Source organism: Vombatus ursinus, unplaced genomic scaffold, assembly GCF_900497805.2.
Source record: "Vombatus ursinus unplaced genomic scaffold, bare-nosed wombat genome assembly UNPS02014959.1, whole genome shotgun sequence".
Classification (NCBI taxonomy): Eukaryota; Metazoa; Chordata; class Mammalia; order Diprotodontia; family Vombatidae; genus Vombatus; species Vombatus ursinus.
The window spans coordinates 12,480,030-12,495,634 of NW_020954737.1; the positions used below are offsets into that span (position 1 = coordinate 12,480,030).

Below are 15,605 nucleotides of genomic sequence, written 5' to 3' on the forward strand. Positions count from 1 at the left end.
CTTATCTTTGCCAAGAAAACCTCAAATGGGGTCACGAAGAGTCAGACATGATTGAAACAATAATCCTTTAGGTATATCCCTTAAGTTTTGGCATATTGTCATGTTGCCATTTTCATTGATGATATTTTCTCTTGTTCTTTGACCAGCCATTTATTTAGTTTCTAATTAACTTTTAATCACTTTTTTCAAAGGTTCTTTTATTGAATATAATTTTATAGCATTGTGGTTGGCAAAAAAATGTGTGTTGGGGGGGAAGGGGAAAAGGAACAAAATATTTGTTAAGTACCTACTATGTGCCAAGCACTGTGTGAAGCACTTTACAAATATCTCTTTTGATCCTTATGACAATCCTGTGAAGTGGGTGCTTTTATCATCACTATTTTACAGTTGAGAAAACTGAGACAAACAGAAGTTAAGTGATTTGCCCAATTAATAAGTGTCTAAAGATAGCATCAGCTCCAACACCTCATTTTAACTTTGTTAGTGATTTGGACCATTCTTTCATGTGGTTGTTAATAGCTTGCAACTTTTCAGAACTGTTTGTTCATACCCCTTGACTACTTTTCTATTGGGAAATAGCTTTTGGTTTCATGTGCACACACACACACACACACGCGCGCGCACACACACGTATTACACATGCATATGTGTATACATATGTATGTTTGTGTGTATGTCTATATGCATACACAAGTGTGTATATATGTATGTATATGTGTGTTATATATATATGCACACATACATATGTGAATTACTGATTGGGTACATTACATCTCTGAACGTGGGGGACCAGGTAATCCCAGGGATGAAGTTCAGGAGATTCAGTTCCTTGGGTTCAATAAATCAATAAACCTTTATTAAGTGCATACTATGTGCCAGGCACTGTACTAAGTGCTGGTTATAGAAAAAGAAGCAAAAGACAGTCCCTGCCGTCAAGTATAAGTTAGATATTAGTGGTTCTTTCTAGAATACCCGGTTTAGATATTTGGACAAATGAGGAAAACTGAGTTCAAATACTACTTCAGACACTGGCTGTGTGACCCTGACAAATCACTTAATCAGTGTCTGCCTCAGTTTCCTCATCTGTAAAATGAGAATAATAATAATAGCAACTTGCCTTTTAGCATTGTTGGGAGGATCAAATGAGATATTTGTAAAGCATTTTGCAAATCTTGAAGTGCTGTATAAATGCTAGTTATCATTATTATTATCATTATATACCTAGTGCATTGTGAATAATTGTCAGTCTGCTAGCATTAAAATGCATTCAAAAGGAAATCTACCTATTTGAGTTGTAGAGAAACAGTAGAAAGCAAAATAGGACTCACATACAGCTAAGGAAGAAGTAGTATTAATTCAGCAAGAATTTTGCTCTTATGATAATGACTATGGGTTTTTGATTCTTCACATTTCTTAGAATTTGTTAATGATCAAAAGGAGGATTAGATATTTATATGCTTAAAATCAAAACAATATATAATATGGTAATGATTTTAAAGAGTTTTCAGAAAAGTTTTGAACTTTTAAATGTTTCATCATTTAATATTTTTTAAAATCTCAGATCCCATGTTAACCTCTTTGAAGAAAAATGTAAATTCAAAGTATAATATCTATACTTTTCTTTTTATCACCATTCTAGTCATTCAGTCAACAAGCATTTAAATGCTTACTATGTGTCAGACACTGTGCAAAGTATTGAGATACAAAGGAATGCAGAAAACAAAGCAAAACACACATACACACACACATACCAGTCCCTACCCTCAAGGAGCTCATAATCTAATGTAGGACACAATAGGCAAGTAACAGTTTACGTATAAGATATATACAGTGTGAATGCAAAGTAATCTCGGTTATTTTATTACATGAATTTATTTTATATTTCATTCCATTGTTCCAATTTTTTGATTACCATTCCTTCCCTGTTATTATCAGATTGGCTGAAAAACCCCAGAATGATGTATGAGTACATTACAAATATTCAGAAAGACTTTAAAAAACATGTAGTTGATGTTCAGTTATAAAATGTAGGAGTAGCCAAAAAAAAAAAAAAAAAACCCACACACATTAAATCCTTTACAAAGCACTGTTTGGTAGAGAAATGTTTTTGTTTTTTTTCCCCACAAGTTCTCTAATAAATGTAGAGACATTTGTTTCCTTATCCCCATATAATGAATGGAACTTGTTTTAAAATTAAAGCCCCTAAATCATAAAATAATGAATGTTTAATAAAATGATACATGTCAAAAGCAAGAAAATAGTAAAAGACATCTTATTCTCTTTATCTTATTTAAGATTGAAAGGTACATCTGTTGCAGCAGGGGCTGTTTTGTATAGGTTTTCACCTTATTTAAGCTGTGGTTTAACAAGTTAACATTGTCAAAGAAGTTGATATATTTAGATATAGTTGTAATGTTTCTAACTTTAGCACTTTGGGTAGTGGGTGCTTTCCTTCCCAGAATGCTCTGTGCCTACAACATGTGCAAGTCAGTTTGTCATAAAGCTACCCAGGAGCAAAGGTTCTGTTGCAGGATCTGTTTCTAGCTTGAAAATTATGAGAAGGCACTGGAATCCACGACCTTGCTTTGAGATTCATTTGATTGTCAGTGCAGGTGTGGAAATTGTGGCTTCAAGAGGTTAGAAGACCATTATGTCTGAATGTTATTTCAATGGGAGACAAGAAACAATTTCTTCATTACAAGACTAATAACTTTTTGCCTATAAACACATATATCATCAAGATTAAATCTGATCATCTTAAGGAGGATACTCGACAGTTACTAAGTAAACTTGTTTTTCAAAGATGATGATCAAGGAAACCTCTCTTCGAAGGGACCCGGATTTGAGGGGAGAGTTAGCTTTTCTTGCAAAGGGCTGTGATTTTGTTCTTCCGTCACGCTTCAAGAAGAGGCTAAAGATATTTCAACAGACACAGGTTTGAAACTTGTGTTCTTCTTTATTCTTATATTTTTATAACTAATAAAACTGCACTCATTGAATTAAATTCTAAAGTATTCCTATAACTCACTTGTATCTTGATATTAGATCAAGGAATTCAACTATGTCCTCTATTCAGTTGTCTATTTGCAGAATGCTATTTGTAGCTAGATACCAACATGTTTAAAAATAGATCTCCCTGACCTGGAGTACAGTACTTACACTTTTCATCAGTAAAAAAGGGAAACAGTTTTTAATGACAATCCAGCTTCATAAGTGATTAGCTATGTAGTTTAAATACATTGAATTTTTGTAGAGAAAACATCTTCAGATGATTAGCATTCTAGTGTTTAAAAGTTTTATTTGTACTTGAATTAATGATCTGTAATTTGGTTATAATAATAGTAACAGTTTTTAATACTTTAAAGGCAAGAAGGTTGGTTCTTTTAACTTGAAACTGAAGAAACAAGTGTGTATACATGTGTGTATATGCATATATATGTTCACACATGTGCTTTGTACATACATACACATAAATGGCATTATTGAATGTAATAGAACTTCTGTCATTGGTAAAAGAAATGCCGGAATTATTTCTGATGGTGGTAGCTCAATTTATACAATCCACACATGCTCAGCTCCCTATAGCCCAGTGTCAAAGCAAGATCAAAGTAAGATGGGTGATACAGACTAAAGATAAAGAGATAAAAGTTCTTCTCACAGTAAATGTTATTGACTATCTGAAAACCAAGCCAATTTTCATGCGAAATGACTGTAATGTAATTTGATACATAAAATTTAATATTTTAGAGAAGGAAATATTAGCATCAGCATTTTCTCCTAGAGCTTCTGTTCACAACACATGGAATCATCTGGGTTCTTTGGAACACAATATGGAAACACTGAAACCAAAGTGGTGTTTTAAATGAATTTTTTATGGCCATGTGTTTATAGTTAAAATAAAACAGAGAAATGAAACTTAGATAAATCAGACTAAGAAAAGCAAACTTTATATCTGGTCTTTTGTTATTTGACAACAAAAACGTTATTAGTGATGTTCCTATGTTTGAATGAAACCACCTTTTCAAAATAAGCAAACCAGATAACAAAATAAGGAAGGTATATCATACTAGGTTTTAATTGTAGAAATATGTATGATGGGCCACTTGTATTAAATTAGTTTATTTTAAACTCTTTATTCCTCAATAAATTCTGTATAGAATACTTATGCCCTATCATAGGCACATGCATGCCTATTTGTACCATGTTACTTTGTTATTAAAAATGAGCAACTAGATTTTTTTTCTCCTCTTAAGCATTAACAACAGCTCCACTAAGTTGGAAATGAATAGAATTTGGTGACTAATCAGTCAGCAGATATTTATTAAGTGCCTACTATGTGTTGGGCATATAAATAGGGAAGTTATGTAGTCCTTCCCTAAAGGAATTAACAGTCTACTAGTCTAATAGGCATTAAAGATAAAAAAGTCATCCATAGCTAAGTAATTCACTAGAAAAATCATTAACAAAGGAATTAACAAATATGTATGTGGAGGTAAATGGATTTATATTTAAATTAATCAAAGAAGGCAGGATAAATTGCGGTCATGAAGTTAGAGGGACCAGGAAAGGTTTCCTGAGAAACATGACACTTGAGTTGAGCCTTGAAGGAAGCTTGGAATTCTAAAGAAAAAGTGTTTTCCAGGTATGGTGGACAGCTTGTGCAAAAACGTGGAAGTGGGAGATGGGATGCTGAGTAAGAGAAGTAGGTCAGAACTGTGCTCTTTGAAGATTGAGGTACATTGAAGCAATTTTTTAAAAATTGCATTTCTAGTTTGAAGAATTATTGTTGGGTCATGGGTCTACATTACATTATAAGTTTATTAACAACATGGTCATCTCCTTAGGTTGCCTGACCATGCCATCACTAAATTCTTAAGTGCTGGTGATACAGTCAGAAGAGAGATATCCCTACCTCAAAAAGCTTATTTTCTAATAGGGAGAGAGAATACATCTAGGGAAGCAGTTTCTAGGGAAAGATATTTTGTTCTGGGAAGTCATAGGGGTGGTGAGTGGAGTCACAGGGTAGTCGATTAGGAGGTAGAGTGCATGCAGTGGAAAGAGCAATCAAGTAACAAGCATTTGTTATTTGCTTACTGTGTGCCAGACGCTTTGCTAAGCCCTAGAGACAGAAATACAATGAAGGAAACAATCTTTAATTCTAGGATGCTTCTTTACGCATTGTACTTGGAGGAAAGGAGAGAACAAAGTAGATAAATATGGTATGGTTTGGAAAGGTGAGAGCTAGCATTTGAGAGGATCAGGAAGGGCTTCCTGTAGAAGGTGGTGGTTGAGCTGTATTGAAGGAAAAGGGCTTCTTTGAAGCCAAGATGGAGGAAGATGTATGTTCTAGGCATGAGAGATGGCCGGTGCAAAGCACAGATTGGAGGTGGGATGTCATATAGGAAGAACAGAAGGAAGACTACTTTGTCTGAATCTCAAGAGTATGGAATTCACTGAGGCTGGAAAGATAGGTTGGGGCCACTTTGTGAAGGCTTTTAAAAGCTAGTTTACGTTTTGTCCTAAAGTTCATAGAGAGGCAGAAGTCTGGGATACCTGTTATTTCTTGCTTGTACATAGTTTTCTGCATTTTGTCTCTCCCATTAGATTGTGAGCTCCTTGAGGGTAAAGAGTTCTTTTTGTTTTTGCTTTTGCCTTTTTTTTTTGTATCCCTAGCACAACGCCTGGTATATAATAGGAGTTAAATGTTAGTTGATTGACTGCCTCCTCACCCAATTTTTGGTTATTTCTAATTGTTAGTAAGTTTTTCTTTAAATCAAGCTTAAATCCTCCTTTTTACAACTTAAATCTATTGGTCCTAGTTCTGCCCTCCAAGGCCAAGCAAGACTAATTGAATTCCTCTTCTGTATTATAACTCTTAACTATTTAGACATCTGTCATGTTCCCCCTGAGGCTTGTCTTCTCCATACTAAACATCTCCAGCTCCTTCAGTTAATCCAAATATCGCATGATTTCAAGACCCTTCACCACTGGGGCTGCCCTCATCTTTATGTTATCTGTCTTATCAATGCTGCAACTAAAATGTGGTTCTATACCCCATGTTCCTCCATGTTGATGAGAATCAGACCTAGAATAGAATTTGCCATTGTTGGTTACTCTATTTTTTTAAGTATAGAAAGAAGTATTGACTGCTCTGCTTTTGGCAGTGAGTACTCCAGAATATGTATGGAGAATTTAAGTTTTCCATCACTACTACCTCCATCATGCCTCTCTGCCAGGCTTTTCATCTGTTTTCTGAATTCCTCATCTATTTTGTTCCTCTGCCCATGTGGTCTGTTACATATTACAATGATAAAATAGCTTCTGTTGCTGTTTCCCTCTCCCCAAGCACTTCATACAGTACTTGCTCTTAACCTTTCAGGTCCCTGATTTCCTCCTATGAGTGTATCTTCTTCATAAAATAGTGCAACTCTGCTCCCTCTACTTTACCTGTCCTGTTTCATTTGAATAAGTTATAACTGTCCAGAGCAGAGGTGGGGAATTTGTAGCCCCAAGGCCACATGTGGCCCTCTAGGTCCTCAAGAGCTGCTCTTTGCCTGAAGGGCCACACTTGAGGACCTAGAGGCCACAGGTTCCCCACCACTGATCCAGAGCCATATTATTTTCCGATCATTAATGAGATCTGTGAGATCAAATTTGCCTCCTTACATTAGGGTTTCTAGTTCATCCAGCTTGTTAGCCATACTTTTTGCATTTATGAATAGACATTTGAGGATATGAGTTTTACTATTGGTTCCTTTCTTGGATTCTTATCTCCTGTGGACTTTGAGGTGTCCCAACTGCTATTATTCTTCTACATTTAGCTGCTCTCTGTGGTATGTAGCTTAGTGGAGTTTTCTCCCTCCCCTTGATGTTTTCCATTTAAAGCCCTTCTTGATTAGATTCATATATGAGACAAAAGAAAACTATATTCTTACCAAACCTTGTTGAATATATTCCATTCTTGTGTAGGAGCCTCTTGTTCCTGTATTTTATAGTCGGTGAACCAGATATCCAAGTTTAATTCTCTGGTGTCATATTTTTAAACATCTGTCCACTTCCCAGATTTCCTTTTCTCTTCTATGTCTCTTGCATTCTCTAGGCAAAAGTGGCAGGAGGGAGTGAGGGGGGGGGAACCTGTTGGTGTCCTTATGGTCCCTTTTTGAAAATGCTTTCTAGATTCCTTATGGCACTTACTGCTTTGTGAATCTCCAGAATTAGATAGATAGTAGAAGAGCCTTCAGAGCTCCTCTGTTATGTCTTGGATAAATGCCCCAGGAAGAAAACCATCTTCTTTATTGTTATCTGGTTGATAGATAGCTGCTTCAATTCCCTCTCTGCAAGTCACCAACCACCACTACTCCCCTGCTCTTCCTCTGACCCTTACTAGATGAATCTTAAAGTACTTTGTGTGTCTTTTTTATCAGTCCTTGGAGGACAAGCAGCAGCATTCTCAAAGTATAGTAATAGCAAAGAAAGTAACTTCAGTTTAGGAAGCTCAGTAAATAAGAAGCAAAAGTTATTAGAAAGTCTAGTGGTAGTCTCAGACAGTCCTTGTGATTTAAAATAACTTAGGCTAAAAAAATATTGTTTCATTGGATTCTGCCCTTTTGGGAATTTTGAATGTTAGAAATGTCTTACAAATACTAATGAAAAATCTGCAGGACTTTTAAAAAGCACAAGTGCAATGTGGATATAACAATGATAAAATAGTTTATTCATGATCACATTAATTTGTTTAACATACATAAACATTTCCTAAAACACAACTCACAGCTCCTGTAAAAAGGTAAAGTTCTGCTGTACAATGTCTCCACTGGCTTTTTGCAATGATGTTCACATACAACTTTCTAACCCAAGTGAAATGTCTTAAAAAACATGTTTTTGAATCAGCATTCATATATTGTGTTCATATTGTCATTTCAGGTTCAGAATAAGCAAGAAAAGAAACTTGGAACACCACCTGTACCTGCAGCAAGTGTTGGAAGCAGCCCCCGACCTCTCTCTCCTCTTGTTCATGTGAATAATGTTGCTATCAATGTGCCATTATCCATAAACATTCCACGATTCTACTTCCCTAAAGGACTTCCAGATGCATGTGCAAACCATGAACAGACCATAAACAGAATTGAAATGACCTTCTTGGAAGTTGAAGATCAAAAAGCAGATATTTACGAAATGGGGAAAATTGCAAAGGTAATATAACTACTAAGTAATTTATACCTACTCCTCTTCTTTAGGCTCTTTAATCTGTCTTCTCTAGTAAAGATCCCTTCCCCTTTGTGCATAAACCACCTTCTCTCTTGAAATAATCTCTGATTGACCTTAGTATCCTGTCTAGCCATTACCAACTTATTCTCCAATCAGTATACCCATTTTAATACCCATTACATTTCTTTTCTAGTTGTTTAATTAATGTAATTTATTTTCCAGAACTACAATTCTATTGAAACTGTATTCTTAGCGATCTTCAATGACCTCCTAATCACTAAATCTAATGGCTTTTTCTTATCCCTCATTTTCCTTGACGTTTCTGCAGGATTTGACACTTTTGCCCTCTCTTCTTTGATATCTAAGATATTGCATTACTATGATTCTCTCCTACCTCTCTAACTGCTCCTTCTCTTTTCATATCTTTTTCTGCTACTCTCTTTTAACTGTAGGTGTTTCCCGTGTTTCACAATCAGCTGTATTTTTTTTCTGTTTATACTCCTTTAGAGAGCCTATCCATTCTCATGACTATAGGCTGTTGTTATTGTTGTTGTTCAGTTGTTAGTCATGTTTGACTCTTTATAACTTTGTGGACCATAGCACACTAGTACTGTCCATGGGGTTTTCTTGGCAAAGATGTTGCAGTTTTTGCCATTTCCTTCTTCAGTGAACTAAGACAAACAGAAGTTAAATGACTTGCCCAGGGTTACACAACTTAGTAAGTGCCTGAGACCAGATTTGACCCAGATCTTCCTGACTCCAGGCCCAGCACTCTATCCACCTAGCTGCCTTTATTAATACCATTATTCAAAAGATTGCTAAATCTATCTTTCAAGCTTTAACCACCATTCTGCCTCAAACCAGCAGATCTGTTGAATATTTTCATTTGGATGTCCCACTGTCACCTGAAACTTCTAAAATCAAACTCATCTTCCTCCTAAAACTAGCTTTTCCTCTAGAGTTTCCTGTTTCTCTGCATTTTCTCAGCTACCTACAATCAAAATGTTAGAATAATCTTTCATTCCCACATCTTCCTTTAATAGTAATTTCCAATCAAAGAGTTTTATTGATTCTTATATCCAATATTTCCCCCTAAAACTTGTTTGTTGATATACTAATTTAAAAAAGGAATCAGCAAATAATTCTAAAATATTCTATTTTAAATTTTGCTAAAGACCAGCGAAGAGGATCAAAATTGTATTATTCTCTGGTTCAAATGTTTAACTACATCAAAATGGATAAAACTTGGAAGCAAACTAAACTTCAAATAAAAAGCACATAGCACATATTCACCTCACTGAAGTTAAAATGTTTTGTGCCTGCTCACTTCTAAAAAAAAATTGCTGATGGGAAAAGATAGGGGGAAGAAAGAAGGGAAAGAAGGGAGAAAGAAGGAGGGGAGAGTGATTTTGTAACATGATCAAGGGAAGGAGAATCCATATCTCTGCTTATTTAGACATGCATGCATTCCTCCTTGTTCTAGGTCTGAAAGTTGAAATATACAATTCACCAGCAGATATGTGACCCATGACAAGTTTGCTGCTAGGATTAATGGCTTACCAACATACATATCAGAGTATACCAATTGGGAAAAAAAGTAACTTTTTGCTCTCTTTTCCCACTGACATTGTCCTAGAATCATAGAATTTAAGAATGGAAAAAATCAGTTAATCAATCAAAGAACCCTAGAAATCATCTAATACATCCTTTTCATTTTACTGACAAAAAAATTGGGACTCAGAAAAACTAAGGCACTTATTCAGTATTATATTATTAGTTAGTGGCAGATTCAAAACTAGAATACAGGTCTCTTATGCTGAATTTAGTATTCTTCCCATGGAATCACATTGCCTCCATTTTGGAAACTTATCACTTACTTCCTAGATTATTGTAGCCTCCTTACTGGTCTCCCTGCCTATAATTTCTCTTCCCTTCAGTATATATAATATAAATGCTGCCAGATTAAAATTCCTAAAACACTAGTTTCATTTCATTCATTCTGCTTAAAACTCTCCAATGATGACCCATTGCCTATAGGATAAAATCTGAACTCTTCTTCCAGACATTCAAGACATCCCTCACAGCCCAACCAGATTTCCCCCCCTCCTTCTGTAAAGCCTTCCCTAACTAGTCCAGGACACAATGATTACTCTCTATCTTCTGAAATCCTATAGCATGTAGTGCCCATAGTATTCATTTGACAGTCAAGTTATTTAAGTTTTCTGTTAACGAACAACTTATCTCCTTTTTTTAGTATTAAACTTTTTTTAGTATTAAAATAGTGTTTTATATAAAGCTGGGAAGGTTAGTTAATAATTGTATGGAAAAATCAAGAACAGCTATAACCAGTAAGATGAAATTTAATATGGGTTATTTGGATGTATGCACTAAGTCCAAAAAAGTAGTACAAAAAATACATGGGGAAACCTGGCTTCATAGCTTTTCCTTTTGGGGGGAAAATATAGAAAAAACAAACTTGGAAATTTTAATTTACTAGGGGTCCCATATGACTCAATACTGTGATGTTTACTAAAAAATGAAAATAATAAAATCTTCGTCTTCATGATAAAAATATAGTATTCTGATTAAGGGAGGAAATAGTCTTACTTTACTCTTCACTGCTCAAATCACATCTGGAGTAATATGAATGAATTCATTCAGCATATAGTAAGCACTTACCATGTGAAGGCACTGTGCTGAGTGCTGAAGATAAAGTAAAAAAGAGAGTCCCTGCCCTTGAGGGACTTACATTCAAATAAGGGGAGACAACCCCATATAGGGGAGTGATGGCCAGGAAGGGAGAAGTCACAGGAATGGTGAGTGGAGTCATGAGAGAATTCGAACATTACACCCTTTCCAGAAGTGATGTTATATTTATTTGATTACTGATCAGAGCAAGATTGCATAGCTGTGGCTGGTTAAATATAGTGAACTTTCAGTAATTAAGTGCACAACCTTAGGGTGAGTAGCTGGAGATCCAGCTACAAAACAGAGTGGCAGTAATGGTATGGCAAGAAAATGGACGTAGGTGGCAGGGGCTGGCTACATGTAATGAGTTTTCATCAATCAGCATGGGCTCCAGGGCAGAAGCTAAAGACCAATTTGGATATAGTACAGCAGCAACATGGTAAAAAAAAAATGGCATGGTCAAGTGGTTAGGGGTCACTATTTGTAGAGCAAGCTCTCCAGTTAGCATGGTGCATGGATTCTAGGAGGTGCAGTGGATAGAGTGCCAGGCCTGGAGTCAAGAATACTCTTCTTCCTGAGTTCAAATCTGGCCTCAGACATTTATTAGCTGTGTGACCCTGGTAACTCATTTAACCCTGTTTGCCTCAGTTTTCTCATCTGTAAAATAAGCTGGAGAAGGAAGTGGCAAACCACTTTAGTTGCCAATAAAACCTGAAATGGAGTTTTTGTGGTCATGGTCATAAAAAGTTGGACATTACTGAAATGATTAAACACCACCTACCTTTCCAGTCTTTTTACACTGTATATGTACCACATACTCTTGAGATCCAGGGACACTGGCCTCCTCACTGTTCCTCAAACAAGACATTGGATTGCATGTCTTTCACTGGCTGTCCCCTGTGCCTGGAATGTTCTGCCTCCACATATGTGCTCTCTCACTTCATTCCAGTCCCAGCTAAAATCACAACTTCTAAGAGAAGCCTTTTTTGATCCCCCTTAATTCATGTTACTGAAAATATGCTATACTGAAGAATATCATTTTTTGGACATCTGTCTATTTCCTTTTATTTTTCAAAAAAAAAGTATTTATATGTATAAACCATTCACATAAAAATTTATAGAGATGAAAAAGTAAATGTATGGGTTAGTAGTTATTAATATTTTCTTCAGCACCTGCTTTGGTAATAGCTCCATAGATCTGGAGTCTAAAGGAACATCGTTTGTTGTTGGGTTTGTTCTTGTTTTTTTTTTACGAGTATTGAAACTGAGGAGTAGGTTAAATTATTTGCTCAGGAACAACCAGAAAGCAATAATCTAAGGTAGGATTTTAATCCAGACCCTCTGACTCTAGAACCAGTGCTCTTTCTACTGTACCAACCTGCCTCCTAGTCTGTAGTAATAGAGTTGTTTGGGACCATGGAGGTCATCTGGATCAGGGCTTCTTAAACTTTTTCTACTTGTGACCCCTTCAGCGCTTCTTAAACTTAAAGACCACACATGGGATCTCAACCCACAGTTTAGGAAGTGCTGATAGATAAATCCCTTTATTGGATTTCTTCTTTTTATGTTTGGTCTGGTCCAGTTGCAAACCCTTATATTCTATATCTACTTCCTCATATAACATTATCAGTACTGAGGTTTTAGAGCAGTTGTCACCAAAAAATGCCTACAATTAAGTTCCATTTTTCATTTTCTGTTATTCAGGTTTTATCTGTAATGTTCTTTGCTTGATCAGGTTTATTCAAGTTTCAGGTGAAGCTTTCTGTACATTCTTTTCTCTTTTACCATTCTTCACTATTTTATCAGGCAGTATTGACCATAATCTTCCGCTATTCTCTTCTATAATATTTTCCAAATTAGTTTATATTTTGTTATATTGTTCATAGATGCCATACCCCTCCTCTTACAGGGAGGTCAAATGTTTGGTGACTGAGGCTCTTTGGGACCTCCTAGTTTTTTGTGTTTGCCTATTAGATTAATTTCTTACTTAGTATTCTAATGGACCTGTGATTTCATTGTTGTGGGTACTCACTGCAGTGATATGGACCCCAGCCTATCCATACTTTCTCATCCCGTGCAGTTCTTATCCATGCTCTTTGAAAAATCTTCTCTAGGCTATTTACCTAGTGTACTGGGAGGCCTTTCTCTAGATCTCTTGACATTGCATGGTGCCAGTAAAACACATAGTCATTCTATTCAATCAGTCAGTCAACAAGTATTTGTTAAGCACCTACTCTATACTAGATACTGTGCTAGGCACTAGGGTTACAAATACAAAAAATGAAAATAGTCGTTCCCCTTAAAGAACTTATATCAGGGACTGCAATATTTACATAACTATGTGTATACAAAATTAAAACGAGGTAAATGGGGGGGGGGGGGGTAGCAGTAACAGGGCCAGTCAGGAAATTGCTTAAACAGAGGTTTGAAGAAAACCAGGGATTCTGAAAGATGGAAGTAAAGTGGAAATAAATTCTAGGCATGGAGAATAGACAGTAAAAGTATGTGGAAACAAGACAAAGAGTGTTGTATGTGACCAACAACAAAAAGGCCAACAAAAAAGAAAGAAAACTACTACTAATGAAATTTGGCTGGAGTGTAGAAGCCAGGTATGAGAATAGTGTATATTAATATTATAATAGTGAGTTGAGACTAGGTTGTGAAGAGTTTTAAAAGTTAAATGGAGGAGCTGATATGTGATCTCAGAGGCAATAGGGAGATGTTAGTGTTTAATTGAGTAGGGGACAGTCAAGGCCAGACTTGAATGTTAGAAAAATCACTTTGAGAGTTATGTGAAGGATGAACAAGAGAGAGAAAGAGAGATGAAACGAGACTTGACACAGGAAGACCAATTAGGAAGTTTAAAACTTAAAAGTACATAGAAGCCAAATTATTCTCAGCAAAGCATAATCAATCAAAAAGAAAATGACAACAAATGACAAATAAGTCATAAAATTAAAGACAAATAACTGTCATCTGGACAGCTTCTATTTTGACTGGGAAAGTGGGTTGAGAGGCAGGAAGCCATTGTAAAAATAGCAACAATAATAGTAATAGCTAATTTATGTAGTGCTTACTATGTGCTGGCACATACAGTTTAGGGATTTTTTCCTTTTAACTGGGTCGGTAACTTCATTGGTTGAGGCTCTCCCAGCAGTGAAACTCCTTCTACCAATGCCGATCATGTGCTCTGCAAATTCTGTCTTAGAGCATTGCCAGGGAAACAAAGATTAAGCTACTTGTGACACTGCAGGTATGTTTCAGAGGCAAGATTTGAATACAGGTCTTCCTGACTCTCAAACCCAGATCTCTATGCACTACATTAATCCACACTACTCGCTTATGGAGATTATACTGTAAATAACATAAGGGAAAACTATCAACATTGCTGCTGGTTCTGATGACCAGCCACAGGCTCTAAATGGGAAGTGGCCAGTTACCCTGAGCATACTGATAGTTATCCTGGACCCTCAAAAGCTCTCATACAATAATTGTAGTACAAAGAACCGTGAGAAATGAAATCCAGTAAATGGAAGTATATCAGAAATCCTAGATACCCTAATCATCAATTAAAAGCAAAAGCCCAAAGGTTAATGCCACATAAGGACAAGGAAAAACAGCACAAAGAACGACACTTAACACCAATCAAAACTATACTATAGGCTGCAGGATTTCTTAATCTTCTTTGTGTCATAGACCCCTTTGGCAGTCTGGTGAAGTCTCTGGATGCCCTTCTCAGAATGTTTTTAAATGAATAAAATAAAATGTGTAGGATTACAAAGGAAGCTAGTTGTATTGAAATACAGTTATCAAAATATTTTAAAACCAAAGTTCATTGACCCCAAGTTCAGAATTCTTGAATTTCTGATCATAAAAATTACAATTAAAATGAGACCTTCAAGGCCTTTCAGCTACTTTCCTTTCATTTTATAGTGGAAGTGGAACTAATTTTCCCCATGTTGTTTGATATCAGTAAAGAGTATTGTACCTGGAGAACTTAGAGAAATCTTGAATTTCCACTCTAATTCCAATATCTTGAAGCCTTGATTTGGTTATCCTGATGGGAGATTCTGTTATTTATCCATTATTTACCTCACTTTGCTTTTATCTTGTTTTTCATATTCTGAGCACCTGACATATGATCTTGGCTGACTTTGTGACTGACCCATCTATCAAGAACACCTGATATCTGATTATGTTTACCTTTGGGCAGAAGCTAAAAATGATAGCCTCCTGTCAAAAGCCAGTTCATATAGACTTGAAATGAATCTGATTTATCACATCTCCAAAATGAGCAACTTTCCTAAATAGTTTTTATCACATGAATCAAAGATACTATACTAACAGGTTTTAATTTCTAGGATGAATGACAAACACAGTCTTATATAATAAGGTATGGCACTCTAGACAGTTCCAGATTTGGAAGTGTGTTTTACATGAAGCTGTGGGTATACAAAATTGTCCAGTCTTGGAAGCTGACTGCATTTCTCTGCTATGAGCCAGAGGTAGTTGTCGGTGATAGGAAATGAACTAGTATTTTTTTTTTCCCTCTAGGAAAGAAACAAGTATGTACTTGGCCAGGGGAAGCCACCTTTCTTTTAAGGAGAAGGGTCAATGGAAAAAAAGAAGAGATGACAGAAGGGAATTCTGGGGAGAAAGAAATGGGTACTCTTCCCTTTGGGAGTTGTTTTGTTTATCAGTCATATCCA

At 36.0% G+C, this 15,605-nt stretch overlaps 1 protein-coding gene across 1 annotated transcript in view; it reads left to right on the forward strand.

The window, feature by feature from the left end:
- Positions 1 to 15,605, forward strand: part of PPP2R3A (protein phosphatase 2 regulatory subunit B''alpha) — a 190,248-nt gene that overhangs the window by 71,488 nt on the left and 103,155 nt on the right. Inside the window, exon 3 of the mRNA XM_027845207.1 lies at positions 7,924 to 8,193. Within this exon, the coding sequence (XP_027701008.1) occupies positions 7,924 to 8,193 (270 nt within the window). The remainder of the gene's footprint in view (positions 1 to 7,923; positions 8,194 to 15,605) is intronic.